The following is an 18611-nucleotide window of genomic DNA, read 5'->3' as shown; positions in this document are numbered from 1 at the left end:
GTCAAGAAATTTCCTTAGGCCATAAACTGATATTTAAAATCAGACATTTCATATTCAATAGTAAACATTATGCAAAATATACTTTTTATAATTTCCTAGGATTTTTACTGTTAGGGGGAATTATGATTTGCATATACATTGTATATATGGAAAATTGATATTCAATAACTGCATGTACCTTATACTATATACTTTATGATTGCTAAAAATAACCACTGATTATTTATAGCCCTTATAAATTTTCTTTTCATATAATATAACACATAATTAGTGAACAATAAATTCTCAGTTTCTCCTTAAATCACCTAATCCTGCCCCATTATCAGGTAATTACCAGTCATGAGGTGACAAGCTCCTGCTAAATAAACATGGCTGTCAGTGATTGGCTTAAACCAACATCAACCATATAAAGTGGTATATAGGTATATTATATAGGTCTGATTGACTTATCCTTGTAAAAACAACAATTACTTATTATTTTAGTAATCTACCTGTCCCTAACACCTGACAAAGCATACACAGGCGTAGCATTGCTTGACCTTTGTCAAGGTGAGACAACTCCTGCGGTGACATCTTCGGGTCAGACAACTCTGAACATACCAAAAGTGTCAAAGTGTGGAAAACCAACAACCCCAAGTAAAAATCTAGAAGGGCAATGTGTTGATTGGTTGTTGGGAAAAACCTTTCAATAAAAAAAAATGTTTATGTTGACGACACTTCAAGGGGAGTCATTCTTGTTTAAGAAAACAAACATTCTTACTTAGACTTACTCAGGAATGCATGTACTTTACAAATTTTGGTTATGTCTTTATCTTGTGTAACAATGGTTTCGGATAAGCAACATTCCGTCAAGTTGATAGAGGTCTGTCGTTTAAGAAATACTGGTAAGTACTAAAGAATTTGTCACATTTTAATACATTCAATGTTGAAATTAATAGTCTTACTTTCAGCTACCTAACTGTATTTTAAACCCAACCTTCCTAGAAGAACCTCTCTGAAGGAGGAAGAAAACAATCTGATTGGTTTAAATATATTTGGATATCAATACATGTGTATGTATATCTCAGGATATTTAAACCCATACCAAAATGCATAATCAGTTCCCAATTTGCCAAGTTGAAAATTTATTCAAAGAATTTTTTTTATATACATGAATTATTCCTACAGATGTCTATAAACAAGGATTTCATTTATAAACTATTATTACATCCAGTTCCAATGGACTTCACAATTTAACATACAAGGAGTATGATCTATAAACATTTTTTTTTTTCATTTCATTCCCAAATTTAAGACCTTTTCCCAATCAAATCGCAGTCTATCTGTGAAAAGAGAGATTCCGCTCTACAACTCGTAGATTGTGAGCGTATGGTGTCATGATGGGTTATCGTTTGTACACTTCGCCAGCAACATGGCCCCTCCACATAAACACTTCCTGGGTGGTAACTTAAGCTTCCTAATGACCCCTACAGTACCAGACATATGGAAGCTTGTACAGCAAACAAACATTTTAATGATGCCGATTAATTTTTTTTAGACTTGTTTCAAAATAGAACTTTGTGTTGAAAAATAGAATTAGGTAAATTACATCATTTTTTTCAGGGTAATTTAAAAGAATACTGTATGGCATTGTACAGTCATAATTTCAAATATGACACTCATGTATATAATCTACGAATTTCAAATAAAGGAGTGTTTAAGATAATAGGAATATCAAGATATGTTTCTTGCATTTTAGATAAAAACTTCTTAGATAAAATAGAAATTTTTTTAATGGTTTCTTCAATTTTGTATTTTTTAAAGATAATTTGTTGAAAAAAATTTGACCTTCAATACTGCAACGTAATATATGATAAAGTAACACATGCGGTGTGTAAATCTGTAAGCAATCACTACCAGGGAGCATCCGGAGACATCTTGTGATGGTTTTACGGGGTATTTTATATGAATCAGAATGCATACATGTCGTAATGAACAAGTATAAACTTATTAGTCATGTATATTTCTCTATTAATGCAATATAAATCAGATGTGTCTTACTTAATGAATACGACGTTTGTGTGACTCTTCCATATATACTGAATCATCCGTTAACAAGCTAATATAGCCATTTTAATAGGTACCTCTTGTTACTATAGAGGGCTTCAAGATGGAATACTCTGAAACACCGACTCCGTTCTGAGATATGACAAGATGTTTGATATATCATCTACACTTTCTTTCTTTTTAGTTAGTAGTCCTTCTGGATGCTCCAACACAAAAAATCCCCCCTCAGGAGTCATGATTTTTAAGTTACCAATTCTGTGGAGTGATCGAGTTATCACTCTCAAAACATGCAGGGTAAAATGGCACAAAATTATCCTGAATTGAAGCAAGACATGGGCCTTAACGGTCACCTGGGTTTTGATATATTTTTGCGGCAGATTTCATTCCTGTGATCTTGAATTTGAGGTTAATGTCGTTCACCCTAGCATGCGATAGGCCCAATATCAGATCTCTACGCCTCTAGGTTGTTGAAAAGTAGAAAATTGTTTGCAAATGCACAACAGACAATGCACCTCAGAGAATGACAAGACAAAAGGCAATTAGACTAGGTCACTTGAGACTTTGCCTTAGGTCACCTACAAATCTACTTAAATCATTATATCTTATCCTGTAATATATGAGCCCCAAGGTGTCCAAAGCCAAAGCACTAGGAGGGGACCAAAAATAGTGTTGATATATGGTGCATCGGAATAAGCCATTAATAGATTTGACCAATAATGTACAGCAGCCTTTCACCTAAGCAGCCGGGGTTCGATTCCCCGATCAGACTTGTAATGGTATAGGGGTCACATGCCCGACCACGAGGGTTTTTCCCGGGTACTCCGGTTTCCTCCAATAATTTAGGCTGGCTTTAAGTAAAATTGAGGGATTTAAATACATATTAGAAACAATATGCGCAACAACCAGGGATCTAACTGTAGTAAGAAATGCCCAGAGTAGTCTTGTGTGGTCAGGCAAGTTATAATTAGCCTTGTAACCTTTCCATGTGCTATTAGGGTATCAAAGCAGGGTCTTCTTCGACAACAGTTCCGTGAAGTCTTATGAAGTTGTCTACATGTAACTTATTCCTACATAAAATCTTGAAGCACGGAGCACATACTTCATGCTATCAGGCCCAAATAAAAATATATTTGGTTTGGCGTAACCCGCCTGACCCAGATATTTTTTTTTTTCGGATAAATGTATCAATGTCCGGAAGTTGCTTTGCAAATTTGAAAATATGTCTTGAAAACCCAAATAACATTTGTGTGCATTTCTTTTGTTTAAGATCACAAAATCAATGATTTCCAAACAGTTTATATTCTGGTTTGTTGCTGTATTGAAAGTTGAAAATCTGATTTCAGAACTGAACAAAGGAAAAGTTCCGCCCTACCTACCTACCTACCTACCCCTATATAAAATCCCTATAAAACCCCTTGGTCGGGTTACAGCAAATTAACCAAGATATTTTTAAAGATGGCCCGTAGTTAATAGTTGTATAAATATCAGGTTTTTTTGTACTTTACCAAATGCCAACACACAAGTCTGATTGCTGCCTAGGAATGGTTGGAAGGAAAATGCTCATCATAAATATATGGATCAAGTTAACTACACAATATCCAGTTTTCTACTTGGTCAGGATCATAAAACACCACCAGGCCTATAGCATTAATGTCTCACTCTACCAGGTCATGCTACCTTTACTACTCACCAAAAACTATCTTTATGCTTTTTCTTCATTTTAAGTTAAAATTCGGTACTTATTTGTAATAACATAACAAAATATTATGCATGATGAATTGATATTTACGAGGCATTTATGTTTCTGGAACAGTATGAATGCATTTAAAATTGCGCGAGATATGACAGGTGAGCTTCATCCCGGAAACGTGAAACGGCTGGGGTTCTGTCAATGCGCCAAAATAAGTCAAGATCCCCGACTATTCGACCACCACCAAGCCACGGATATTGCTCACTTAGACTGTGCTGTAAGTGATTCCTGGGGGAAAGCCATGCACAATAAGGAACAAGCAATGTGTTGGAAGCACATATACAACAATTACTTGAAGTCTGCAGTTTTGTTCCTTAATGTAGCCATGAAGCATTAGATGTATCCGAGGGTTAGGGAACTAGCAGTGCCATATATAAAGCAACATGTTTAAGAATTTTCTTCTGAGTTAACTAAATCTGCTAGTTACTAGCCCTTTTAATTTTATTCAATGAATCTCCCAACTTACTGTATTCCAACACCAAATTATCTGCCCTTTGTTTAAAAGTGCATTTGTATGACATATCCACTAAATTATCTCCCCTTTGTTAAAGTATACTTTTATGACACACCACCAAATTATCTCCCCTTTGTTTAACTCTTTACGTACTTTGTGTTCTTTCCGGATTCTGTACCGGAAGTAGTTATTAATTTCGCCCCCAAAGTTTAAGTAAAGTGGCAGACTACATGTGCATTTTGGTGTGTTGTTTTTTCGTATAGAATCTTAAAGGTTAGTGTTATCTTTGTACATTTTTAAGAAAGTGGTAAAAACTTTTGATAGAAAATTCTGTGACAGCATTGGCGTGATTTATAAATCGGCCTCTGCATCACTTGTGATATAAAGGAGAATATGATATTAAGAGATATGACATCATTGTAAAAGTGCTTTATTAGGCGTGCTCGAATTTGCAGCCTTCGACACTAACGGTAGACCTGGTGCCAGAGTCCACCAAAATATTTGGAGGTCTCCAAAAACTGCACTTACCTGGAGACCGTCGGGCACTGAGATTTTTACATTGAGGTGTTCTTAAAATGTACCCAAAAAGTTGTCGATTTAATTTCAATATTCGTCAGTCGTTTATACCCATGTGTTGCACGCATGTAAAACTGCACTTGTGTACTCCCGTCTTTCCGATCGCCAGAGTATTTGGAACGCTTGTAATTTTAGACAATAAACTAGTACTATTTCAAGCGTCTATATGACCAAGGTAAGTCGGCGCGAAGCGAAAGTGACCTTCACTTGCATTGACCTAGGGTAAACAACACACGTACATACAGAGATGCATCGGTGGTTGGGGCTGTCGCCTCCTCCGAAAAAAAGCCAAGACATCGAAGGAACGACGGGTTCAACAGCATCAATACGAGAAAGAAAAGAGAGACAGAAAGTTCCAGAACTCCTGGCCAACACAGTTTAATTGGTTGGGCTACGACGATGTACACATGTACTGTACACTGTGTCGTAAACATGGAGAAACCGGGTCGTTTACTACAGGTACATCTACCTTTAAAATTGATATTATCAAAAAAACATGAAACTTCTAAGGGTCATGTAGGAAGTGTTGAAAAAGAAAAAGTGTCACTACAAAAACCAGGGTCGTCTGACGCGGACAGGGCAGTCCGTTTGATGGACAAGGCAGTTGTAAATAAACTCTGCTTTCTGTTTAGAAACGCCCACTTTGTGGCTAAGCTGGGCAAACCCTATACAGATTATGTTTCCCTGTGCCAGCTTGATAAGGCCAAGACAATAGACATTGGTAACACTTACCTGAATGACAAATATTGCCAAAAATGTATTGCCAGCATAGCAGACACTGAGAGAAAATTCAAAACTACCAGCTTGGGGACAGTCCGAATGAATCTGATGAGAATAGTGATGATGAGGAGGAGGGGGATAAACTCACCAATAACCAGGACCTTATTGAACTTCAACGGAAGTCTTTTAAACTCCTCATGGAAATGATATAATAAAATATTTGAACAAATGAAATAAGTTTCTTTTTATAATTTTTTTTTTGTTGAAAATGTGGGCTCCAAGATTCTGTGGAGGGCACCAAGAATTTAAGTATCAGGAGACCGTTGGTCTCCAAGGCCTGGAAAGTTAGTGTCAAAGGCTAATTTGAGCAAATTTCCTAATTTTCTAACAGCTTAGCTTCTTGTAGAAATGGCTCACCAAAATTTTTTTTTATGTAGAAACAGCATATAGAAAAATATCACAATCACAATTAAGTGAAATGTTTCTAGGGTAAAAAGCACTAAAATGAGATTACCACTAAAATATGTAAGTTCACAGTATAGGAGTTCATTGTACTATAACTTCATGACAGATAACGTTCCATAGGGGGCTTGAGTATTGGAATTCTTAAAATGTTCATCTTTGCAAATTAACAGAAAAATAAATCACTTCGGAAATATAATGTAAGTTTACAACATTTCATGAAGATTAAGAGATCTGGAGGCAGGCCCCATTTGTATCTGAGGGCACGGTGGTGGTCGATGGGGTGGTGGGAGACAGGTGGTGGTGTAGCTGTGGAGGGCCTGTGAGTGGTATAATGAGGGGACAAATGTCTATATAGTGCATATATGTCAGACTCCTTCCCACTCCACCCTTTGAAGATTCTTCCTACTTTTCACCAGACAAATATAAAACACATGTTTCTCCCCTACACTCCCCCTCCCCTTTAACTTACTGACATATAGTCTACTGGAGTTCCCCTTTCTCTCTCTATCACCTCTGTTACCAAACTTCCCCATTATCCTCAATCTTCCTGAAAACCTTTTGTCCCTTTAACTTCCCATTCAATTTCACCAAACACTTTTCAAAATCCTTCCAACTTGGAACACCAAGGAGTGTCTTATAAACCTACCCAACACCATGTATACTTCCCCCGACCCCTCCCCCAGTCCCCTGTGTACAATTTCCCCATCCCCTCCCCCAGTCCCCTGTGTACAATTTCCCCATCCCCTCCCCCAGTCCCCTGAGTACACTTCCCCCACCCCCTCCCCCAGTCCCCTGTGTACAATTTCCCCAACCCCTCCCCCAGTCCCCTTGTGTACAATTTCCCCACCCCCTCCCCCAGTCCCCTGTGTACAATTTCCCCAACCCCTCCCCCAGTCCCCTTGTGTACAATTTCCCCAACCCCTCCCCCAGTCCCCCTGTGTACAATTTCCCCAACCCCTCCCCCAGTCCCCTTGTGTACAATTGCCTCACCCCCTCCAAAAGTCCCCTTGTGTACAATTTCCCCCCCCCCCCCTCTCCCAAAGTCCCCCTGTGTACAATTTCCTCCCCCCCTCCCCCAGTACCCCTGAGTACAATTTCCTCACCCCCTCCCCCAGTCCCATGAGTACAATTTCCTCACCCCCTCCCAAAGTCCCCCTGTGTACAATTTCCCCAACCCCACCCCCAGTCCCCTGTGTACAATTTCCCCAACCCCTCCCAAAGTCCCCCTGTGTACAATTTCCTCACCCCCTCCCCCCAGTCCCCTGTGTACAATTTCCCCATCCCCTCCCCCAGTCCCCCTGAGTACAATTTACCCAACCCCTCCCCCAGTCCCCCTGTGTACAATTTCCCCAACCCCTCCCCCAGTACCCCTGTGTATTATTTCCCCAACCCCACCCCCAGTCCCCCTGTGTACAATTTCCCCACCCCCTTCCCCAGTCCCCTGAGTACAGTTGTTGGAACCCGTCTACAGGTCGTCTACAGTTCGTCTACAGATCATTTGTAAGCTGCCAGTATCATCATCATTATCATCCAACTTGTCCATTATGTCTACAGACAGACAATCTACAACAGTGAGTCCCTACTGTCATTGTTAGTGTAGTATGAACCCACACGATACATCACCCAATGGTCAGGATTATCCTCAACTCACATTTTCAATTCATTGATTACAGTTTGTGATGTCAAAATTGAACAAATCCCTTCTTGATAAGATCGGTCAATCGCTGATGGCTTGTCTTGGTGTTAGCTGGTCTGAGTGGTCAGTATAGAGGAGTAGTCAAAGTGTACAAGTAAAAATATCTCTATTTTGATTTTCTTAATTGGTCACTATAGACAGGCTGTCATGCTGCACAGGTAAATATCAGTATTACAATTTACTAAAATGCATAGTCATCAATATAGATAGAGAGCCATAATGTACACTTTTATATCAGTATAACATATTTATTTACCCTTTCAACCCCAAGAAACTTTAGTGGACTCTGCCATTCATTCATCATTTGAAATCCAATATGACCAGTAGGGGTGAAAGGGTTAGGTGTTGGCTATAGACAGGTAGTCATACTGTACAGGTAAATATCAGTATATACTTTAGTGAACTGGTCACTATAGACAGGTAGTCATAATGTACAGGTAAATATCAGTATATACTTTACTGAACGGGTCAATATAGACAGGTAGTCATAATGCACAGGTAAATATCAGTATATACTTTAGTGAACTTGTCACTATAGAGAGGTAGTGATAATGTACAGGTAGATATCAGTATATACTTTAGTGAACTGGTCACTATAGACAGGTAGCCATACTGTACAGATAAATATCAGTATATACTTTACTGAAGTGGTCACTATAGACAGGAAGCCATACTGTACAGGTAACTATCAGTATATACTTAAGTGAACTGGTCACTATAGACAGGTAGTCATAATGCACAGGTAGATATCAGTATATACTTAGTGAACTGGTCACTATAGACAGGTAGTCATAATGCACAGGTAACTATCAGTATATACTTTAGTGAACTGGTCACTATAGACAGGTAGTCATAATGCACAGGTAGATATCAGTATATACTTTACTGAACTGGTCACTATAGACAGGTAGTCATAATGTACAGGTAGATATCAGTATATACTTTAGTGAACTGGTCACTATAGACATGTAGTCATAATGTACAGGTAAATATCAGTATATACTTTAGTGAACTGGTCACTATAGACAGGTAGTGATAATGTACAGGTATGATATCAGTATATACTTTAGTGAAGTGGTCACTATAGACAGGTAGTCATACTGCACAGGTAGATATCAGTATATACTTTAGTGAACTGGTCACTATAGAGAGGTAGTCATAATGTACAGGTAAATATCAGTATATACTTTACTGAAGTGGTCACTATAGACAGGTAGTCATAATGTACAGGTAGATATCAGTATATACTTTAGTGAACTGGTCACTATAGACAGGTAGTCATACTGTACAGGTAACTATCAGTATATACTTTAGTGAACTGGTCACTATAGACAGGTAGTCATAATGTACAGGTAAATATCAGTATTATACTTTACTGAAGTGGTCATTATAGAAAGGCTTTTAAATACAACATGTTGCTGTAAATTAAAACTAATTCAGGTTTTATTTTAGTGTTTTGTTATTACATATATATATATATATATATATATAAGCTAAGTTTCTACGTAGGATACACAGGAATTTGTCTAAAGAGGTCAATCAGACAGGAGGTCATTCAATACAGTTTAAAACAAGACACCAACAGATATATAGCTAATGCAATACAAAGTTGGTTCCAAAAGACTCCATTCACAAACCAGCCTGTATCTATACATAACAACACAATTCACATTTTCTTTTTAATATGGATTTCTAGCCTAAAACTTCATGAAAGCCAAGCAAGGCTGTATTGAATTCCTGTGTTGTATTAAAATGGACACAAAAGGTTTATATAACACATATTGATAAGGTAACACAGAAAACCCACATACCTTAGTATATATTTATTTGCTTACTGTGTGAATACCTATCTAGAGACAGAAAAATATCTACTCAAGATTTTTTTCTAAACATGGTCTTTTTAACAACATTCTTAAACAACCTCTTTTTATTTTTAATTTCCTTTACACTTAACCACGCCATAGACTTCTCGTGTCCCTACACCTTTACAATGGTACACAGCAAACGCATACTAAAGATATTATTTCTATTGAAATGACACTATATAGATATAAGGTCAATGAAAATATGTGAATTTATCAGTGCGACTGCATTTCTCTGTGACAGACCTGTCCCGAGTAGGTGTAAGGAATGTATAGACTTGTGAGTGTGAATATTATTGTCGCCTGCCGCGGAGTTACATCATAATAAAGTCAGTCAAGTCACAGTCAGGGGAGACAACTCTTCAGTAACTGTCAAAAATGTAATTATGGTACTATCACAGAAAACCTACCTCCCTGAAGGATGTTTTTTCACCCCTACCCTCCTGAAATGGATGTTTTTTTTCATCCATACTTTCCTGAAGTGGATGCTTTTTTCACCCCTACCTTCCTGTATTGGAGAGTTCTTTCACCCCTACTCCTGAAATAGAGGGGTTTGTCAACCCTAACTTCTTGGAATGAAGGGTTTTTCACTCCTACCTTCCTGAAATGGAGGGGTTTTTCACCTCTACCTTCCTGTAGTGGAGGTTTTTTCACCTCTACCTTCCTGGAGTTGAGTATTTTTTCATTCCTACCTTCCTGGAGTGGATGTTTTTTTCACCCCTACCTTCCTCAAATGGAGGGGTTTTTCAACCCTACCTTCCTATATTGGAGAGTTCTTTCACCCCTACTCCTGAAATGGAGGGGTTTTTCACCCCTAACTTCCTGGAGTGGAGGGTTTTTTCACCCCTACCTTCCTGTAGTGGAGGGTTTTTCACCCCAACCTTCCTGAAGTGGAGGGTTTTTTCACCCCTACTTTCCTGGAGTGGAGGGTTTTTTCACCCCTATTTTCCTGGAGTGGAGAGTTTTTCACCTCTACCCTCCTGGAGTGGAGGGTTTTTCACCCCTACCTTCCTGTAGTGGAGGTTTTTTCACCCCTACTTTCCTGGAGTGGAGGGTTTTTTCCACCCCTACCTTCCTGTAGTGGAGGTTTTTTCACCCCTACTTTCCTGTAGTGGAGGTTTTTTCACCCCTACCTTCCTGTAGTGGAGGTTTTTTCACCCCTACCTTCCTGTAGTGGAGGTTTTTTCACCCCTACCTCCCTGTAGTGGAGGGTTTTTCACCCCTAACTTCCTGAAGTGGAGGGGTTTTTTCACCCCTAACTTTCTGAAGTGGAGGATTTTTTTCACCCCTAACTTCCTGAAGTGGAGGATTTTTTTCACCCCTACCTTCCTGAAGTGGAGGGTTTTTTTCACCCCTAACTTCCTGAAGTGGAGGATTTTTTTCACCCCTACCTTCCTGAAGTGGAGGGTTTTTCACCCCTACCTTCCTGTAGTGGAGGGTTTTTCACCCCTACCTTCCTGTAGTGGAGGGTTTTTCACCCCTACCTTCCTGTAGTGGAGGGTTTTTCACCCCTACCTTCCTGAAGTGGAGGTTTTTTTTATCCCTACCTTCCTGGAGTGGAGGGTTTTTCACCCCTACCTTCCTGGAGTGGAGGGTTTTTCACCCCTACCTTCCTAGAGTGGAGGGTTTTTCACCCCTACCTTCATGTAGTGGAGGTTTTTTTCACCCCTAACTTCCTGAAGTGGAGTTTTTTCACCCCTAACTTCCTGAAGTGGAGGTTTTTTTTTCACCCCTACTTTCCTGAAGTGGAGGGTTTTTCACCCCTAACTTCCTGAAGTGGAGGTTTTTTTTACCCCTACCTTCCTGTAGTGGAGGGTTTTTCACCCCTACCTTCCTGAAGTGGAGGGTTTTTCACCCCTACCTTCCTGAAGTGGAGGTTTTTTTCACCCCTACCTTCCTGTAGTGGAGGGTTTTTCACCCCTACCTTCCTGTAGTGGAGGGTTTTTCACCCCTACCTTCCTGAAGTGGAGGTTTTTTCACCCCTACCTTCCTGAAGTGGAGGTTTTTTTCACCCGTAACTTCCTGAAGTGGAGGGATTTTTTCACCCCTAAGTGATACTTGCGCAAAGTGGAACAGTAGAAACAATTATGAATAAAAGAAGGAATAAGTCTAAATCACGATAATTTGTTGTTCTAATCAGCTGGAAATTTAAATTTTGTTTCCTTGAATTACCCCAGTTCAATCATTGTTAATGCATTTTTTTCTTTAAAAATAAGTGCATAAATATGCATTCATGCAAGCTAACTAGAGCACTGACTCTACAAGAAATGAGGCTTTACATATCTCTACGTTGGAGGTAGACTCGAGACATTTATTTGAGATAAACCTAATTCCCAATTTACAGATTTTTTTTTTACAAATTTGTTCAATTAACAGCTTATCTACACAGATATTTCACAGCATGATTTTGTCAAATAGAAGATATAAGAAATTCTTCTTGAAAACACTTGATCAAATTGCCATGTAGATTTGACACCATTATAAACTATGAGGGTTGGAAATATAAGTATAGAAATATCACCGAATTTCTTGATTGTCCTACTTTCTTACCTTTATACAACTGGTTTAACATCCACTTTTAAAGTCTTTTTGCCTTTAAGCAAACAAACAAAAGATAATCTGGATTGTCCAATCTACAGGTGAATAATTATGTCAGGACCACCTGGTCAGTTAATTGTAGGCCTGGCTCGTTGGTTGAATGGAATGTCAATTTTTATGGAAAACCCTTAGTAGATGTTGGTATTACGGTAGCTAAAATAACCTTGGTTAGGAACCCTTTAGCCTTGTTGGTTGGTGTTAAATGGTATATATTTTGGATCTTCCTAAGCAGTTTGCTGGAACCCTTGGACTTTGTTGGTATGAAAGTACAATGCTTACCTTGGTTGAACCCTTGGATAGTGTTGGTATGAAAGTACAATGCTTACCTTGGTTGAACCCTTGGATAGTGTTGGTATGAAAGTACAATGCTTACCTTGGTTGAACCCTTGGATAGTGTTGGTATGACAGTACAAAGCTTACCTTGGTTGAACCCTTGGATAGTGTTGGTATGAAAGTACAATGCTTACCTTGGCTGAACCCTTGGATAGCGTTGGTATGACAGTACAAAGCTTACCTTGGTTGAACCCTTGGATAGTGTTAGTATTACAGTACAATAACCTTGGTTATGGAGCTTCCTAAACAGGTTGTTTGAACCCTTGGATAGTGTTGGTATTACAGTACAATGCTTACCTTGGTGGAACCCTTGGATAGTGTTAGTATTACAGTACAATAACCTTGGTTATGGAGCTTCCTAAACAGCTTGTTTGAACCCTTGGATAGTGTTGATATGACAGTACAATGCTTACCTTGGTTGAACCCTTGGATAGAGTTGGTATGAAAGTACAATGCTTACCTTGGTTATGGAGCTTCCTAAACAGCTTGTTTGAACCCTTGGATCTTGTTGGTGTGTTCTTTAGCAGATATTCCACCTCTTTGTCTTTCAGTTTAGCTCGACCTATTCTTGCTGAAATATACAATAGCAAAATTGACCGATTAATTTTCTACTATTGATCTCTCTGAAATGAACTATTTTGCCTAAAAATAGATTAATTGTCACAATTGATTTTTGGCATCATATATTTATCGGGCAGCAAGCTCATGCCTGGAAATAAGCCCACCAACTTCTAGTTTCTGTTTAGAGAAAGCACCAAATTTTACATTTAAAAATAAAATAAAAATAATGTCAATTTTAAAAAGTAATGAGCTTTGAAAGTCTTAATAAAGGGCTCATTTTTACAGCAACTAAATACTATCTGAATTTTTTTTTTTTTTTTTTTTTTTGTAAAATGTGTTGAATTCTGCACATTTACGTCGGCATCACACATCTGATTAACTAGCCAAGCATGAAGCCCTCCCCATATGGTGAACCTGCTTCGTACCGCAGAAAAAGACCAAACTCTAATTGTGCAGTAGAAAAAATAAAGGAAAGAATGCAAGATTTTTGCAGCAGGATTTAATCGATAAAGATAAGATACACATAAATGGGAACCGATAAGACTTTTTAACACATGTTGCAGTTACAAGTAATTAGAGTCGCACAAAAGCTTTGCAGCAATGCAGAGCAGAGATGCAAGTCAAGATTGTCAAAGACCTTGATGTATCCAAGCCCTTTTTTTTCACATCCCACAGAAAACTATGCTCCAGTTGTTTCCATGTTTTTGTTTATGCACGACAGGCAGTGGACATGTTATCATGGCCGGAAACCACAGAAACTAGATTTCCTATTTAAGTCTAGCTGATAAACACAGAACCTCTTTTATGTGCAACACTGATTCATGAATGGTGGCATGCAACCACAGAAAGAAACTTGGAATTTTCTAAATGTCTATAATGTCTTAATCAAATGTTTGAAAAATTTAAAGATAGTCAACAAAGTGTAAATGAAGAATGTCAATCCCCTCTAAATGAAAAACCAAATAACTGACATTGTCCCCTCTAATATCAATCAAAACCTTAAAGAGCGTCAACCTTCAACCAAAATTCTTCCTTTTTTATACATTTATTTCAGTTCTCAGTGACTTTTTGCAGTATGTTCACTAAAGATGGGATTTTAATTAGCTATATAATACAGTATTTATCCTGTTAATAATTATATGCCCAAAGGTACAACAGATCAGCATGACTCGAAATAAGACCCATGTTTATTGCAAGACAATAAAGTGGCATTTTTACTGAACTGCAATAGCTGTAAGGGTGGCCATATTACCAGACATAGACTTATTGTCAGATAATTCAGTTCAAATCCATTCGAGATAAAATGATACTCTTATTGATATCTGAATAATCGGGATGGTCATCACGGAAGTATTTGACCATATCATATAAAGACAAATCTCTGGTTAAAGTTTCACACTTACAACTTCTTTATATAGATATGATATCCTTCGAGTTCCTGGAATCTTTTACGAAAGGTTCCAGTTTTAATAACTTCAATAAACCAAGCCCTTTTTAATACCTGAAGGGGGATTGAGCCCCATATATATACTCCCCTTTAACAAAATCTTGTTTTCTGACCCATGGGCTCCGATACAAAGAACAGGGGGGGGGGGGTTTGCATGGTTAGTTTGTGGGTGTTATAAAGTATTTGTGATTATAGATTTACATAAGAGGCGACCGAGTGGGAGAACAGAAGAGTATTAGGAATGTATACTGGTACAACACCCACTAAATCCTCTATAAAAACACAGAAATATCTGAGATAAGGATCTTGGTGTACAGGCAGTTTCCCACCAGAAGTGCAAGATTCTATCAGGCCAGTGCTAATGCATTAACATCCTCACCGGAGCATCGTACAAAAAAAAAATGTCATACATTTGTTGTAAAAAGTTCCATCAAATGAATTAAGATAAATTATTCTCTGAATATAGCACATGCAAACAATGAAAACAATAATACAAAATTAATCATTAAATATTTAGATGTTATTCATTTAAAATATAACAGCTTTGATATGATTTAATGATGTTAAGCTAACCATACTTTATTCTCTACATATTGTCTCTATTTTTCACATCCTTCTCTGGACAAACATCTTCAGTAGTGCATGCTAGAGATCAGCTGATAATCGGCCTAATCTCCTCTCTGTCTCATTATCCCTAATCTCCCGCTCATAGGGAACCTATAGGCGCTGACAGATTACCCTGTTTAAACTATAGAAATAAGTGGGATAGCAATGTTTATTTTCATCAATTTTCCTGTAAAAGGGATTTTCATTTATAGAAATCCATATCGGATAAGAGCTCTCCAACCTTCAGCAAATCTAATATAAAACGGAAACTGATGTTTGTATTTTAACACTTTCCGTGTAAAATGGATTTCTGATAGAAACCAATTTTACGTCATATATCTCCTTCAACAATATGGAATTCAAAAGGATATTGGTGTATGTCATTATCTGGATTTTCGGACAGGAATAAGCTAGGTCACATGATGTTTAAATCATAGGTATATACACTGTTAAAATGTCCTCTGTACATCAACAGTTCTAGAGATCTGAGTGGTGTTACCCTGAACCCAGACACCACAGTAGAAATACATGTTGAATCTCCTCATCCCATATACCCTAATAAAGTATCCTTCTATTTTCCAGACTGATAATGACAGGAAGATGACATGGATTCCGATGAGCAGAAATACAACATATTGTGTATGTGATGATCAATCAGGTAAGTCCAGTTCATACATTATAATGCATGTACATGTATTATATTTTATTTTCATAGATAAAATTTGAATTTTTCAAACACAGACTAAACTAAACCCTGTATTAATTAACAAGGATAATTTTATATTTGGCATTTGTAGGCCAAGACAAGGTAGCATGAAATTTTAAACAAAACTAATATAAGACCTCCCTGTGTTTTCATTTTCAAGACAAATTTCCTGTTGTATCCTGTTAAAAGTAATACAAATTAAGTTAAATGTTGAACAATAAAACATTTATTAAAGAGTTTCACACCTAATTAATTTAGAGATGAAACATATCTAATGAGGTCACCGGGATTTTGAAATTCAGGCTTAGACATGTTTTTGATACTTAAAAAGCTGGAATGAAAATGCTGCCGATCTTGAGTTTTATGGTACGTGAACTAGTACTGACTGAGCAACTTTTACCAATATAAGGGAAAAAAATCAGATTTAGATATAGGCCAAGCCACTTCAAATCTTTGCTCCAAGAACTGCATCCACTGCTTCTACAGAAATTTTAAACTGATGGTTAGACTCAGCTTAGAGCTGCATCCACAGCCAAACCAATTAATGTTTGTTAATTATATAAATTGATTGTTTCACTAATGTCTGCGGCAGCAGATTAAAGGCAAAAACAATCCAATACGTGGCATTGTGATCTCTAATTATAACGGTTTCGTGATAACAAGTGATACAATGATATCTCGTATTCTACCTAGAGCGCTGACCTGACCCTCCCTACAGCTCTGTGTTACGGCCCTCCAGTGAGGTCTACTATTGCTCTGATCTTATAATGTGTTGATGTAATTATGTCATCACCTGAATTTGTAAAGCTGCATGTATCATTGCACATCAGCAATGTGTTCCAGTATCCCTACTGCCATGTAGACGGGCTGTTTTAATACTTAAACAGAGTGTATTAGCAACTATTATTTGAATGGCAAGCCCTTACACCTAAGAACCCTTCCCCCTACAATGGGTACCTGATTTTTTTTATTAGGGACACAATTGCTTATCAAAGGTCTGTCTGTCTTTGTAAATGAAAATTCATAAGTTCCCCTTTAAATTATCTCCCTTGAATTCAGGAGTGATTCTCCATGATGGAAGAAGTTATCTCCCTTGAATCGAGAGTTATCTCCCTTGAATCAAGGAGTTATCTCCCTTGAATCAAGGAGTTATCTCCCTTGAATCAAGAAGTTATGTCTCTTGAATTAAGTAGTGATCTCCCTTGAATCAAGAAAGTGATCTTGTGTCTTGCATAGAAATTTTTGTCGAATCATAACACATATTTCAACCTTGATTTAAAAAAGAAACATTTTAAACTTGAAAATGTCTGTAAGACATAAATGCCCCACTGCCACTTGACACGTTTCGTGAGGATCAAATCAGCAGTTCCCGATATTAGCGAGTTACATTGCATCGAGACGGGACGGGACGGGACGGGACTAAAGGGAAAGGACAGGACCCAAACAAACATGAGTAACACTATATGCCCCCCATCCCCATTTCATGGCAGGGCATAAAAAGAAATTTTCATATAATTTTTTATTGGTATAATATAAGTTATTCAAACAGTCCAGCACAATAAACTATGCATGTTTCAGGAAGATAATGGGACATTCTGGCTAACCAAAACTGCCTTGAAGCATGCATATCTAAGTACTATCACAGTTGATGGCTGGCTGTAGGGGGGTAGGTATGCATGTGTGGCAAACATCCATCACAATTCTTCTTGTCCCTGTAAGGCCGTACCTCCCTTATGATTTCTCAGGGTAACATAATATACAGTTACAATCAACATCATATTGTACATTGTGTCATTTCTGACTAATTATATAAATTTCCTTACTTTTTTATTAAATTATTGATGTTCAAAATTTAATAAAATGAATGTTCCTAAAGATGAACTGAATGACTTTCACTAATGGATGCTTATTTAAAACATTTTATGTAGAAATGGAATAATACTTGACAAATGGAAAACAAATATGTCGAGTGGTAAACACTTCTAATTAAGTAATTCTCCTGCAAGACATGTTGAAGTGTAACTTTCTGATTTCATCAAATTTATTAGCTTAGATGAAAATCAACCTATCACATCAAAAAGAAAAACATCTCAGCACTATCAACATAGGACTTCTGACTGAAAACCATGGAAACCTATCAAATACCTATGTAAGTAAATATCTCTGAGAACCATCTATCTCTAGTTAATATTATTTTTATAATTGATATATTATTGACTCCAATCTCGATTCAGAGGCTGCAACATTTTTTTAATAAACCCCAACCCTCATCGTTACCACCTTCATGCATGTTGATTTTGTCTGATTACCAGATAAAAACTGTCTACTGATTAATTATGGAATACTTCTTCCAGAATTTTTATCAACATATTTCCATCTCATCTAATTACTGAACCAATTAGCTCAATTAGACTCATTTTGAAATATGACTTCATGGAATCATTAAAGTTGTTGCATTTAAAATGCAAACAAATCTAATTTTACTGAATGAATATTCTTTCCATTCAAATGTTGAAAAAGAAATATGATTTCACAAATAAAAATTATTTTTAATTCAAATATTCAAAGTTTTCAAAGATTTTATGCTATATAAATTGATATCAAAAATATAATTTCACAGAATCATTGAAATAATTTTCATCAAAAAATAATGTTGGTAAAACTGTTCAATTGTCATTGATGTACCTGTTGTTGGAAGTCAATGTTAGTACACTCGTCTGACAACTCGGTGTTCTGGGTTCGATTCCCCAATCAAATGTGAAAAGATTATATATGAGAGTCCCCTGCCAGA

General features: G+C 37.4%; 1 protein-coding gene across 15 annotated transcripts in view; it reads right to left on the bottom strand.

Annotated features, from left to right (window-relative positions):
* LOC117329662 (calcium uptake protein 3, mitochondrial-like) overlaps nucleotides 1–18611 on the bottom strand; it is a 154597-nt gene that overhangs the window by 100039 nt on the left and 35947 nt on the right. For all 15 annotated transcript variants that reach the window (XM_033887700.1, XM_033887706.1, XM_033887703.1 and 12 more), the window contains exon 3: nucleotides 12961–13071. In XM_033887700.1, the coding sequence (XP_033743591.1) occupies nucleotides 12961–13071 (111 nt within the window). The remainder of the gene's footprint in view (nucleotides 1–12960; nucleotides 13072–18611) is intronic.

The sequence above is a fragment of the Pecten maximus genome, chromosome 6 (assembly GCF_902652985.1).
Source record: "Pecten maximus chromosome 6, xPecMax1.1, whole genome shotgun sequence".
In the NCBI taxonomy this organism is placed as follows: Eukaryota; Metazoa; Mollusca; class Bivalvia; order Pectinida; family Pectinidae; genus Pecten; species Pecten maximus.
The sequence above is the reverse complement of the archived record's forward strand: the minus strand, read 5'-3'. Positions and strand labels throughout refer to the sequence as shown.